The 14,751-nt window shown below is 37.1% G+C and overlaps 1 protein-coding gene across 1 annotated transcript in view; it reads right to left on the bottom strand.

Annotated features, from left to right (window-relative positions):
• SKIC3 (SKI3 subunit of superkiller complex) overlaps positions 1-14,751 on the bottom strand; it is a 101,758-nt gene that overhangs the window by 15,205 nt on the left and 71,802 nt on the right. The window contains exons 36-38 of the mRNA XM_052643318.1: positions 12,964-13,092; positions 8,205-8,326; positions 6,019-6,177 (exon numbers count right to left, since the gene is read on the bottom strand). Coding sequence (XP_052499278.1) covers positions 6,019-6,177; positions 8,205-8,326; positions 12,964-13,092 — 410 coding nt within the window. The remainder of the gene's footprint in view (positions 1-6,018; positions 6,178-8,204; positions 8,327-12,963; positions 13,093-14,751) is intronic.

Raw genomic sequence — 14,751 nt, forward strand, 5'->3', positions numbered from 1 at the left:
TGACAAACTCAGAAAAGGATCTCCTTAATCTGAAAGATAAATTGGACAGCCATTCTAGAATCTATTGCATGCATTAATGCTGAGTTGCTTCAGCGGTGTCCAACTCTTTGCAATCCTATGGACTGTGGCCCACCAGGCTCCTCTGTCCATGGGATTCTCCAGGCGAGAACACTGGAATGGGTTGCCAGGCCCCTCTCCAGGGGATCTTCCCAACCCCAGGATCAAACCTGCATCTCTTACAACTTGTGCATTGGCAAGCAGGTTCTTTACCGCTAGCACCACCTGGGAAGCCCTTAGAATCTGTTAAATGCCTATAAAAACTTAGAGCAAATATTGTAGCTGAAATTATAAATGTTTTCTATCTGAGGTAGAGAATAAGACCAGTATGTTCCCTTATCACCATTTCTGTTTAACATTGTATTCGAAACTCTAAACAGTGCAATGAGTCAAGAAAATTTTTAACTTAAAATTATTAGAAAGAAAAAATAAAAATTATTCACAAAGGAAATATTGGTGTATACAGAAAACCCAAAACCATTTCAAAAGAATAAGTCAGCAAGGCTGCCAGAAGGTCAAAATATAAAAATCAACTGTATTTCTATGATCTTTTTAAAATTTTAAAACACTGCTGAGAGAAATTTAGAACTTAAATAATAAGGACTATAACAGCTCAGTTGGTAAAGAATCCACTTGCAATACAGGAGACCTGGCTTCGATCCCTGGGTTGGGAAGATCCCCTGGAGAAGGAAATGGCAACCCACTCTAGTATTCTTGCCTGGAGAATCCCATGGACAGAAGAGCCTGGCAGGCTGCAGTCCATGGGGTCGCAGGAGTCAGACACGAATTAGCGACTAAACCACCACCCCCATAACACATTTATGAACAGAGAAACTCAATAGTAATACTTCATTAATTTTCCCAAATTAAACTATAGATTTATTTAAACTACAAATTTATTATTTATTATTTATTTAAACTATAGATTGAAATTCCAATCTAGACCTCAGTTGGACTTCTGTTTGGCGGGGAGAGTAAGGGTAACTGACAATTTACAGGTAAATGCAAAAGACCTAAAATGATTGAGAGAAACTTGAAGGAAACAAAAAAGTTGGAGGTCTTAATATTTCCTTCATACATCAAAACAAACTATAAAGCTATAAGCAATAATAAACAAATAAATCATAGAAAAAGGAGAAAAAGAATAAAGAGCCCTAAAAACCAAACATACCCAGTCACCTGATTTATAACAAAAGTATCATGACAATTCAGTGGAGGATATAATGGTCTTTTCAAAGGATGGTACTAGGACAATTACATATCCATATGGGAAAAAAATGAAACTTGACCCTGCAACACTCACAAAAATTAATCCAGGATGGATCATAGACCTGTATATGAAAGACAGAACAACAGTTTCTAAAGAAAAACAGAAAAAAATCTTCATGAACTAAAGTAGAACACCCCAGTAAAACATTAACCATTAAAAAATAATAAATTGGACTTCACTGAGATTAAGACCTACTCATCAAAAAATAACATTACGAAAATATTTGCAATACAGATATCCAAAAATGTGCTTGTAGCGAGAAAATATAATGAATTTCAACAATTCAGCAAGATAACAGCCCATTAAAAACTATAGTAAAGAAACGGTACTTTAAAAATAAGATATTCAAAGATCCAATAAACATATGAGAAGTGGCTCAACAGCATTTTTCATTAGGCAAATTCCACTTAGCTACCAGGGGCTTCCTTGGTAACTCAGCTGGGAAGAATCCACTTGCAATGCAGAAGACCCTGGTTCAATTCCTTGGTCAGAAGAACCACTGGAGAAGGGATAGGCTACCCACTCCAGTATTCTTGGGATTCCCTGGTGGCTCAGATGGTAAAGAATCCACCCAGAATGCAGGAGATCTGGGTTTGATCCCTGGGTTGGGAAGATGCCCTGGAGGAGGACATGGCAACCCACTCCAGGATTCTTGCCTGGAGAATCCCCATGGACAGAGGAGCCTGGCAGACTACCATCCACAGGGTCACAAAGAGTTGGACACAACTGAGTGACTAAGCACACAAATTGCACTTAAAACCACTATATGATACTATTAATATTACCTACCTATCCACTGAAAAGGGAAAATAATAATCACCATCTAGCGGCAATGGCACCCCACTCCAATACTCTTGCCTGGAAAATCCCATGGATGGAGGAGCCTGGTGGGCTGCCGTCTATGGGGTCGCACAGAGTTGGACACAACTAAAGCGACTTAGCAGCAGCAGCAGCAGCAGCAATATCAGCAATTGGAAGGCTTATAATTTGCAGGTGGAAACATAAATTGACAACCCATTTTAAAAAAACACTGGACAGGATCTACTAAAGTGAATACATTTTCACTATGAAAAGAAAAAGCAAAAGTGCTAGTAGCTCAGTCGTCTGACTCTCTACGATCCTGTGGACTATAGCCTGCCAGGCTTCTCTGTTCATGAAATTATCACCCAACAAAAGGCATATCCCAGCAGCATTATAACAGCTGAAACCTGGAAACCCAGTTGACCTATGAACAACATGGATGTATCTTACAGTCAGCCTCTGTATTCATGGCTGCAAGGACTGACCCAACCACGGACTATTGAAAAATAGCCATGTATAACTGGACTCATGCAGTTCAGACCCATGCTGTTCAAGGGTCAACTGTAATCCAAATGTCTATCAACAGTAAAAGGGATATCTTACAGTATATTATTCATAAAAATAAGTGAAAAAAACTATGGCTACATGAAACAACTAAATGAACTTCATGGACATGATGTTGAATGAAAGTAACCACATACAAAAAGATATTCCATATATATCAAGTTTAAAAACAGGCAAAATTAGACAGAAGTGATATGTCATAATAGTGGTTCTGCTGCCTCCTTCTTTTGACATAGGGGGAGTCACAAAGGGAGAGGCATGGGGGAAGCTGCTAAGTTGCAGGAAGTCACAGAAATTATGATGCCCAAAGATGACAGAGGGCCAAACAGGATAGCAGGTCAGATCTTAAATTGTTTGCAATTATGGAGAAGTGGTAGCCAGGAGACCATGAACTGGAACTATTTCAATTTGGAACAGAAACCTCATCTGAGGTTTCAATTTTGTTTGAATCTAGCACAGGAAATAGTGGAGGACAGATAAGCCTGGCATGCTACAGTCCATGGGGTTGCAAGGAGTCGGACCCAACTTAGTGACTGAACAACAAAGCACAGACTCTGAGGACAGCAGTTCATGAGCCATTAGATGCAATTGTTATAGGGAGAGTTTGGCCATGGAATGTGGCATATTCTATAAAGCAGACACAGAAGTCTAATAGTGTGGAGGTGAAGAGTATGTAAAGCAAGGACTGTACTTAAAACCAATTAGTGATCTTCAGCATGATCTTATTTCAACTATGTACCATTGCTTATATGGTACTTCCATTAAACTGTTGCAGTGAATATTTACTGATATTTTTTTAAAGACTTCTACAGTAATTTTATTATCTAAAATTCCTCTCTCATGTTTCAGATGAAGACTCTGGAGCTGAAGTGGGTGTACCTGGACTAAAATCACATAACCAGTTAGTAGTAGATTCAAGTTGAAAACTTTTTGTTAGCAATTTGTGTTAATACCAGGAACCATGTCCAATCTTTCGGCAGTAGAATACACATAAATGAAGACTCTGCAGATGCAGTTATACACCCGGCCTTCACGCAAGATACGCTAATTCCAAGATGGTAGTATAATTGAGGTGCCTATTCAGTAGGGATGTCGGCCGAATTTTGTTTCTAGAATCCTATTCTTATTGCCTTTTATGGTTTCCTGCAGGGGCTTCATATGTACAGGATTTAATGGCCAGTTAGAAATACCCAACCTTAATTCCAAGGTGTCTTCAGTCCTGTACTGCTAGAGAAAAAGGCTAACACCACACTTATCAAAGTAAAGTGAAGTCACTCAGTCCTGTCCAACTCCTTGCAACCCCATGGACTATAGCCTACCAGGCTCCTCTGTCCATGGGATTTTACAGGCAAGAGTACTGGAGTGGGTTGCCATTTCCTTCTCCAGGGGATCTTCCCAACCCAGGGATTGAACCTGGGTCTCCCACATTGTAGGCAGACGCTTTACTGTCTGAGCCACCAGGGATATGTTTATCATGCCTTGCAATATTCCTTTTTTCTCTAAAATCATACATGATTGTGAAACTAACACATTTCTGGGCCAGATTAATTCAGAAACCAAGAAAATTTGCCTTCAATTGTCAACAGAAGAAAACATCAGAGCATCTTAAGATATAACCTGACATTTGCTCAATATTCCACTATATTTAAAGCTAAGTTCTTTCAAACCTTGGTGAGCTTAAATATTTTAAAAGCATAAAGGTAAGGTATAAAGTAGTGGCAATGAATTCTAACAAATAATCACATGGCTCTCTGTCCTTATCTTTAGTTTATCCTGACAATCATTCTTTCTAGAATTAACTTATATGGGCTTCCCTGGTGGCTCAGCAGTAAAGAAGCTACATGCCAGTGCAGGAGATGCTGGTTTGATCCCTGGGTCGGGAAGATGCCACAGAGAAGGAAATGGCAACCTACACCAGTGTTCTTGCCTGGGAAATCCCACATACAGAGGAGACTAGCAGGATACAGTTCATGGGGTCACAAAAGGGTTGGATACACTTAGCAACTAAACAACAATGGAGGAGGCCACTATGTTGCAGGAACTACTCTATACCTTGATACGCGTGTGTTCAGTCGCTAAGTTGTGTCAACTCTTTGTGACCCTACTGACCGTATCCTGCCTGGCTCCTCTGTCCATGGGATTTCCCAGGCAAGAATACTAGAGTGAGTTGTCATTTCCTTCTCCAGGGATCTTCCCAACCCAGAAATCAAACCTGAGCCTCCTGCATCTCCTCCATTGGCAGATTCTTTACCACTGAGCCACCTGCGAAATCCCTACATCTTGATATAAGTGGCGGTTAAAAGTACTTACATATATAGTAAGATTTTTACATTCTATTCTTTGTGAATTATATCACGGTATAAAAGAAAACACATATGCTATCTCTTAAGACTTTACTTACTGCATAATTTATCCTTTAATTTTTCCCTTTTAGTTTGACAAAGTGTTTTTTCCCTTGATAAAGAACATGAGATCATCAATATCCAGTTGACCTTAGAATTAAAGTATGTTAAGTCTCATATGGCAAATTTACTCTGAGAGGGGAAAAAAGCGCCATTTTTCTTCAAGAATTAGAGTAAAAAGGAAGCTTAATGTGCATAATCCAACTATTTTACACCATTAGATAATCTTTTTAAGCAGGACATCGAAACGTTCATAGAACAAAAGATCAAATGAAGAACTGTAGTAAAACAAACTTCTGTAAAACCTGTGTCCCTTTGATACTGTCTTGGGGCACAGAAAGAACTGTAACAAGTTGAGTAATATATATGCTTTTTGTATTTTAGTATCAATGAGAATAAAGTAGGTAGTGATCATTATGTACTTGTCATTGTGGTAAGCAGAGCCAGCTAAAAGGGCTGACAGCTCAGGGATTCAGGCATCAATCCTGAAAATAACTATTTCTGAAGGCACTGAAAACCCATTAGAATCTTAGATACAGGTTACCTGCAGAGGAGCTAAGGAAAAGCTACACACATCGCCTCTAAAGGGAGAGTTAAGCACCACTACGGCAAGCACTTAGCTCTCTTCTATCAACTCCTTATAAAAGACATTATTTCAACACCGTTTTAAATGGAAAGGTTTATAACCAGCGATTTTAAACTCTTTAAAGCCATGCAGCAGCAGATCCTTAATGAATAATCAACTTCTTTAGTTTCTCTAACTATTGTGGTTAATGAGAGATATTAACCACATATTAACTACTGTGTGAAAATGAGAGACACAGTGGGTTTAAAGGCAAGGCAAAAATGAGGCACACCCTTGACCTCACTGAACATCAGAGAGCATTTTCATTCAGGACTCACATAACAAAAGAGAAAATTTACCTGCCAAGCTGGAACAGAGGTTGAGTTGGACATGACTGTTTTTTGCAGCTCGTCGAGTACAGTATCTGGGAGAGGTTTTCGTGACTCCAGGAGTGGTTTACACTGAACTTGTCTCAAGAGTAAGATAACAGCTGGTTGATCAGGGTTACTTTTTAAATTCTAAAAATCAAACCCCAAACAGAAATTCGTGAAACAGGTTCTGAAATGTTAAATGTAAAAGGCAATTAAGCTATTCTCCATACTGGAAAAAAAAAAACAACCCTGAATTTAACCTTATTAAAAAATAACAGCAAAAGTAAAAAAAAGAACACTGATCATCTTGGGAATATCAAACTCTATACTTAAATAAACTCTAAAATCAGTAATACTACTACTGTAGTTTATAAATTGTCACTTTTAGATTTAGTATGTCCCTTTCACTTGGTTTATTCTTAGCTGATAGCCTGAAAAATTTAGGGTCTGCATATAAATAGCTGAACTAAGAAAATATAAAATTAACAGTGAAGGCTAGTATTACCCCTTATTTGGAAGAAACTGTGTTATGTAAGAGGGGCTTCCCTGGTGACTCAGAAGTAAAGAGTCCGCCTGCAATGCCAGAGATTCAGGAGACACGTGTTTGATCCCTGGGTCAGAAAGGTCCCCTGGAGGAGGGCATGGCAACCTACTCCAGTATTCTTGCCTGGAGAATCCCATGGACAGAGAAGCCTGGCGGGCTATAATCCACAGGGTTGCAAAGAGCTGGACATGACTGAAGCAACTGAGCATGCACATACTATGTAAGAAGGAAAGAGCTATAATTTTTTTCCTTTCTCAACATCTTAATAAAGATACACATTGTCCTTCCTCCAGGAACAGACTTCTTATACATATTTCCCTAAGCCATTTATTTATACCTTAAAACATATACATACAGACATAAAAGAATTATATGTATATGTATATATACTTATAAATGTATGTATTGTTTATATGTATATATGTATTATAATTATATATACAATATGCAATATGTATCCACAATATACACATACAAGAAGTTAAGGCTAGTTCTCCAAGCAAGTCCTTCCACTATTGTTTTAGACATATCTTTCTTTATTGTCTGTCTCTCAATAATCTAATTCTTTATCTTCTATTAGGTCATAGTTCTAAATGTCCTTATTTCTGAAAGGTATGTGATTGCTTTCTTCTAAGTAAGAGATTGGAACCTTAAAATGACGAGGAAAGGTTCATACTCTCTGTCAGAGAGAGTAAGAAGCAACTGCCAATTTACACTCACTAAACATTCATTGTATTATACTGAACTGTCCTGAACCTAGATGGAATTTCTTAAATAAAAGAGATAATGTATGATTCTGCTTTTCAAAGAATTCAAGGACCAAAGGGATCTTCAAAGATCCATTCCTCTCTCTCTGTAAAATTCATAGTGATCTTTCAAAAAACATTTCTAAAAAACAACACAACCTCCCGGGTAAATATTTATGGGGGGAAAAAAAAAAAGGTGTTTTCAGGAAAAGTGATGTCTAAAACTCTCCTTATTCATTAAGTTATTTTTGAGTAGGTTTATAAAACTGATTTGTTCATTCAATAAATATTTATTGAGCCTCTACTATGGGTCAGGCAAAGTCTAAGAATTTACTCACAGAGACTACAATCCAGGTAGGTAAAAACTGATTACTCAATAATTTCAGTCACCCACTTAACAGTCCCCACAGTCATTCTATATGGTTCAGAACTTTGGGAAAATGCAGGGATGCTGGAAAACATAGCATTCTAAAGAGAGTAACTAGAAATCAAAGGAAAATACTACTTCCATAAGAAATACCCCAAATAAATTCAACTTTGAGTCTCAAGAGTCAGACACATGTGAGCTTAAACAGCAAGTCTATCAATTTCTACCTGTGAACTCTTATGCAAATTAGTTACACTCTTTAAGCCTTAGTTTTCTCTTTTGTATAAATGGGGATAATAATATATACCTAAATTACAGGATTGTTGTGAAGGTCAAATACAAACTGCTAAATGTATTAACTAGCCTATAGTAAATACTCAGTTAATGCTGGGTATTATCTTCATTATCATCACCACCACCATCACAACCAAATGCTCTCTAAATAATGTGCACTCTATTTTTGAAGTTATTTTCCAAGTAGGATAAGAATTCATGAATCTCAATTCCATAAAAATACCTTTGTGCAGAGGGCTTCAGCTTCAGATATTCTTCCTGTGTCTATTAGACCAGTGACAGCTTGAGAGAGAGACCACCTTTCAAGAGACTGGTTGTAATTTTCAAAGAATTCTTTGTCTTTAACTACAATAAAACAAGTCAATGTTGAAACTTTTTTCTGCAGTTTATAATGTGGTCTCTGAGAAGTAATTATTAAGTATGACAATTAAACTTACCATACAATACAACTTTTACACATACCACTGAAATATCACAGAGTATCTCAACATGAGACAGGTTTCTAAAAAGTTTCATAGCAGGAATATTTGTGGCTGAATAACTTAAGACTTTTTATATTTGTGACTTACATTAAAAAAAATCAGTCTTCAGTAAAACTGAAAATAATTCAATGAGAAAAGTAAAGATTTACTGCAGTATAATTGACATGATAAACTGCACACATTCAAACTATAAATCTGATAACTTTTGACATAAGCATCCATCTATGAACTATCACGACTATCAAGATAATAAATGCACCCACCATCATGAATAGCTTGCTCCTACTCCTTGGTAATCCTTCCTGTCCCCAACCCACCTCTCCTCTTTCCCTCTGTCCCCAATCACTCATTATTTTTACTCACAATAGATCAGTGTGCATTATCTGAAATTTCATATAAATGAAATCATAAAGTATAAACTCTTTGGCATGTTTCATAGTGTTTAACATGGTAAATTTCATACATTCATTTTCAAATACTGAAGCAGCCTTGCATTCTTAGACTAAATCCCACTTGATCATCATGTAGTACTATCTTTTTTGTGTGTTACTGGGTTTGAATTGTGAAAGTTTTGTTATAAATGTCTGCATCTGTAGTTCCGTAGTTTGCTTGTAATGCCTTTCTCTAGTTTCAGTATTTATGTAATGCTGACCTCATAGCTTGGATTGCAAGGAGATCCAACCAGCCCATTCTAAAGGAGATCAGCCCTGGGCGTTCTTTGGAAGGAATGATGCTAAAGCTGAAACTCCAGTACTTTGGCCATCTCATGCGAGGAGTTGACTCATTGGAAAAGACTTTGATGCTGGGAGGGATTGGGGGCAGGAGGAAAAGGGGATGACAGAGGATGAGATGGCTGGATGGCATCACCGACTCAATGGATCTGAGTCTGAGTGAACTCCAGGAGTTGGTGACGGACAGGGAGGCCTGGCGTGCTGCGATTCATGGGGTTGCAAAGAGTCGGACATGACTGAGCGACTGAACTGAACTGACCTCATAGCAGAAGTTAGGAAATGCCACCTTTTCAATTTTCTGGAAGAGTCTGTATAGAGCTGGTATTATTTTTTACTTCAATGTTTGGCAGAATTCTATCTGGCCCTGGAGTTTTCTATATAAGAAGATTTTTAACTATAAATTCAGTCTCTTTAACAGATATAAAGCTATTCAGTTTATTTCTTCTTAAGTGAGCTGTCTCTTAAGGAATTTATCCATTTCATCAACATTGCCAAATTTAGGGGCATAAAATTGTTCTTATGATTCTCTTATGAGCCTTTTTGGGCTTCTCTTGTGGCTCAGTTGGTAAAAGAATCCACCTGCTATGCGGGAGACCTGGGTTCAATCCCTGGGTTGGCAAGATCCCCTGGAGAAGGGAAAGGCTACCCACTCCAGTATTCTGGCCTGGAGAATTCCGTGAACTACAGTCCATAGGGTCACAAAGAGTCAGACACAACTAAGCCACTTTCACTTTCATTATGAGCCTTTTAATAGCTATAGAGATGCATCCTCTCTCATTCCTGACAATTTTTTCCTGATGCCTGGCTAGAGGTTTATCAATTTCATTGACCTTCTCAAAGAACTAGGTTTTGCTTTTGTTGATTTTCTGTTTTCTATTTCACAGATCTCTACTCTTTATTTTCTTTTATTCTGCTTACTTTGGTTTAATTTCCCTTTCTTTTTTCTACTTTCTCAAGGGAGAAGTTGAGATCATCAATTTGAGGCCCTTCTTATATCCTGAAGTAGACATTTAATGCTACAATTTTCTTATAAGCAGTACTTTAGTATCACAGAATTTTATATATTGATTTTTTACTTTCAAAATACTTTCAGTTCAAAATATTTTCTAATTTCCCTCCTGCTTCATTCTTTGACCTGGATTATTTGGAAGTCTATTAAATTTTTGAATATTTGAGAATTTTCCAGATTTATTGTTATTGATTTTTAAATTAATTCAACTGTATTAAGACAACATACTCTGTATGATTTTAATTTTTTAAATTTATTTAGATTTGCTTAATGGCTCATAATATGATGTAGTGGTGAAAGTTGCTCAGTCATGTCTGACTCTGCAAACCCATGGACTACTATATAGTCCCTGGAATTCTCCAGGCCAGAATACTGGAGTGGGTAGCCATTTCCTTCTCCAGGGGATCTTCCCAACCCAGGGATCGAACCTAGGTCTCCAGCATTGCAGGTGGATTCTTTACTGGCTGAGCCACCAGGGGAGCCCCCATAATGTGATATACAAACAGTCTGTGTATACTTGACAAAAATACACCTTCTGCTCTTGTTAGGAGTACTTTCCTGTAAATGACAACTGGGTCAAGCTGGTTGATATTGTTCAAGCTTTTACTGTATCTTTACTAATTTCCTGTCCAATTTTTCTAACAATTATCAAGACTGTTGAATCTCTGTAATTATGAATTTGTTGATCTCTCTTTTCAGTTCTACAAGTTTATTTCAGTTCCGTAAGTGTATTTTTCCATAATTTTTCATTTTTTCTACCTATTTTATTGGGAAAAACCACATAGATCTTATGTGTTTTGAAGGTTTGTTACTTGGTGCCTAAACTGTCCTCTTGATAAACTGATTCCAATGTGAAATGTCCCTCCTTATTACTGGAAATATTATGTGCCCTGAAACCTTAGCGTGTTTGAAATTTCTCTTTTCTTAAATATTTATTTACTTACTTGGCTGTGCTGGGTCTTAGTTGAGGCACTCCAGCTTTCTTCTGATCAGTACTGGCATAGAGTGCCTTTTCAGTTCAGCTCAGTTCAGTCGCTCAGTCATGTCCCACTCTTTGCGACCCCATGAATTGCAGCATGCCAGGCCTCCCTGTCCATCACCAACTCCCGGAGTTCACCCAAACTCATGTGCATTGAGTCGGTGATGCCATCCAGCCATCTCATCCTCTGTTATCCCCTTCTCCTCCTGCCCCCAATCCCTCCCAGCATCAGAGTCTTTTCCAATGAGTCAACTCTTCACATGAGGTGGCCAAAGTATTGGAGTTTCAGCCTCAGCATCAGTCCTTCCAATGAACAGCCAGGACTGGTCTCCTTTAGGATGGACTGGTTGGATCTCCTTGAAGTCCAAGGGACTCGCAAGAGTCTTTTACCATTCTCTAATTTGTTAGATAATTTTTGTCTTTTTTTTTAATCTTTTTTTAAATAGATATATAGCTGATTTACAATGTTTCAGGTATACAAAGAAGTGATTCAGTTATACATATCTACATATGTGTGTGTATATACAGACACACGAATATATATATAAAAAATATATATATTCTTTTTCAGATTCTTTTTCATTATAGGTTATTACAAGTTATTAAAGGGTTTCCCTGGTGGCTCAGTGGTAAAGAATCTGCCTGCGATGCAGAAGATGCAGGAGACCCACATTCGAGCCCTGGGTGGGGAAGATCCCCCAGAGGAGGGCATGGCAACCAACCCACTCCAGTATTCTTGCCTGCAGAGTCCCATGGACAGAGGAGCTCAGTGGGCTACAGTCCATAGGGTCGCCAAAGGTCAGACACGACTGAAGTGACTGAGCACTCACGCACAAGATATTAAATATAGCTGACCTGTGTTATACGGCAGGTCCTTATCTATTTTATATAAGGCAGGTGCTTGTTGCCTATCTCTTACAGATATTTTATAGATAGCACGAGATTACTTTTGTCTTAAAATATAGGTCTATATTTTGCTATGTTTCCTTTAAGCAGTAAAAGCTCTTGCTTTTTTATCCAACCTGTCAATCTGCCTTTTAACTGGGGTACTTAGACCATTTATACCTAACTTGATTATTGATTTGGTTGGGTTTGACTCTGTTGTGCTGTTGTTCTCTCTTTAGTCAATGTTCTCCTTTCTTCCTTTCTTGGATTACTTTTTATACCCCATTTTTTTCTACTTCGGTGGCTTATTGCAAACTTATAACTCTATTATTTTTAGTGTCTACTTAAGAGTTGTGCATCAGTGAATTTTGATATCTGAGGGAGGTCACAGAACAAATCCCCCATGAATACTTACAGATGACTGTAATATTTTACCACTTATAGTATAAAATCTTTACAACAAAATACTTCCATTTTCTCCTCCTGGCCTCTGTGCTATTGTCGGATGTGCTTCAAACAGCTAATTACATGCTAAAGAGATTTCTACCTGTATCTTTTGTGGATCTGTTTCTACTGACTGATTTTTCTCCTCATCATGGGTGGTATTTTTCCGCTTGTTTGCATGCTTATCAAGTCTTATCTGGATACCAGACATTGTGAATTTTACCTTGCCTAATGCTGGATATTTCTGTTCCTATAATCTTCTTAAGCTTTGTTCTGAATGCAGATAAACTCCTTAAAAATGATTTGACCATTTTGTCTTGTTTTTAAGCTTTGTTAGATGAGAATATAATAGCCTTTCATGCAGGGCTAATTCTGCCTATTAGCTTTTGGCAATATCCTCCTGAATACTTTATCTTGAATGTATCATGTATTAAATGCTTTTTCAAACTTACTTGAAGCAGAAACAGCAGATAACAGTGCCAAGTATAAATCCATCCTCTTTGGCTGAGTGCCGCTCACTAGAGCCAGTATATCATCGGCATGACAAGCTGCCATCAGCCCAGCCCAGACAGCAGGATCACCTAGACATAAGAAATACAATTAGGAGCCTTGTCGATATCAACATGCTGCTGAAAACCTACCAAAACTGAAAGTAAGAGTTTATAAACACCAAAAAATAAAAAAATGGTATCTAAAAAGTTCTATTTTCTGAAAGAAAAACTAACTCATAAGACACAATCCTATATTCATCCTTCAAGTTTTGCCGTTTTTTCCAAACACATCAGAGGATAAGAAATATCCAATTAAACTCTTCTTCCACTGCTGGTTACATGAGCGGTGCCTAGAGTACTATGCTGTTGTAGAAAGGTTAATTACAGTCACATTCATTGAATTTCAAGGACAAGTCTCAGTTGTGTTCATCACTTTGTCCCTATACTAAAGGCTCAGTCATAGGAAAAGCAAGGTAACACAATTTCTCAGTTCTTAAGAAAAGTTTGAAGCAAAGGAAAACCTCAAGACAACTCCATTTTACCTATGTTCTAACAGCCAAACATGAAAGTCACTTTATCATTCCAAGTGAATCAATTTTGATTATATATCCCTTCATTTATTTGATCTTTTTTTCCTTCCTTCACACCTTGAGAGCAGCTTCAGGGCGGTGAGTTGAGAGGTAATAAAACAGATTATGAGTACAGACTCTTTTCAAGAGTTAACTGTGAAAACAGAAAGCTGAACTCAGATTTGGAATTTAGGTTTTTTAATTTGGTCTTTTATTTCACAAATAATACTTTACAGGTTAATATTTTCAGTCCGTTTGCCCTTAAAGAAAAAATGGATAATTTTAAAATCCTACAAGAGGTTCCAGTTAACAATACAGTCATTTAAATATACTCCTTAGCTCTAGATTTTAATTTTTTCTTATCTAACTGCCCCATCCAACATATACCTTCCATCAAATGTCTGAAGTAGATCTATTTCATTTATAGATTATATAAGAATCATTAGAAATGTTATGCAGACCAAACATTTTCACAAAAAATTAAGTAGTTACCTTGATATTACAAAATAGCTTCTGCCCAGATAATGACTACCTTATTTTAAATATCATAGAACATAATTAAATCCAGAATAAGAAAATGGGGACCATTTCCTAGAATTTATGATGCGATCTGCATACTGTATAATGAAAGGCACATGACTGAGTCTTAGGCCTGGGTTTTAGGTCTAACAATGCCACTAATTAACTGTGCAGCCACTTTTCCTTTGGAACACATACTTTTATAAAACAAGGCATCTAAATTAAATGACAGTTCAGGTGCCCTCAGGCGTAATATTCTGTAATTTCAACTGAAGTGGACTCAATTTCTATATTTCTAAGATTAAATGAACAACTCATTTAAGGATCTTATAGTACTATATAGTTTAGATTTTAGGGGAAGGGATAGATATTAGCTGGAAGCAATTTCTCTTGACATAAATAGTTCAGAAGAATTGTTGTCTTTTCTTCTAGAAATAATCAGCAACTCAAATTCCTTATGAAACAAAGTGATAATTATTATATACAAATATGTATACATATACACACATATATACATATATTATACTAGAAATCTAGAGTTTTTCATATACTTGGCTAAACATATCTTTTAATATCACAGAATCATTAATCTAACAGACATTGGATTTCTTTCCATTCAACTCTAAATTCTTGGGATTACATTTAAATTTCTATAAAGATT

The sequence above is a fragment of the Budorcas taxicolor genome, chromosome 7 (assembly GCF_023091745.1).
Source record: "Budorcas taxicolor isolate Tak-1 chromosome 7, Takin1.1, whole genome shotgun sequence".
Taxonomy (NCBI): domain Eukaryota; kingdom Metazoa; phylum Chordata; class Mammalia; order Artiodactyla; family Bovidae; genus Budorcas; species Budorcas taxicolor.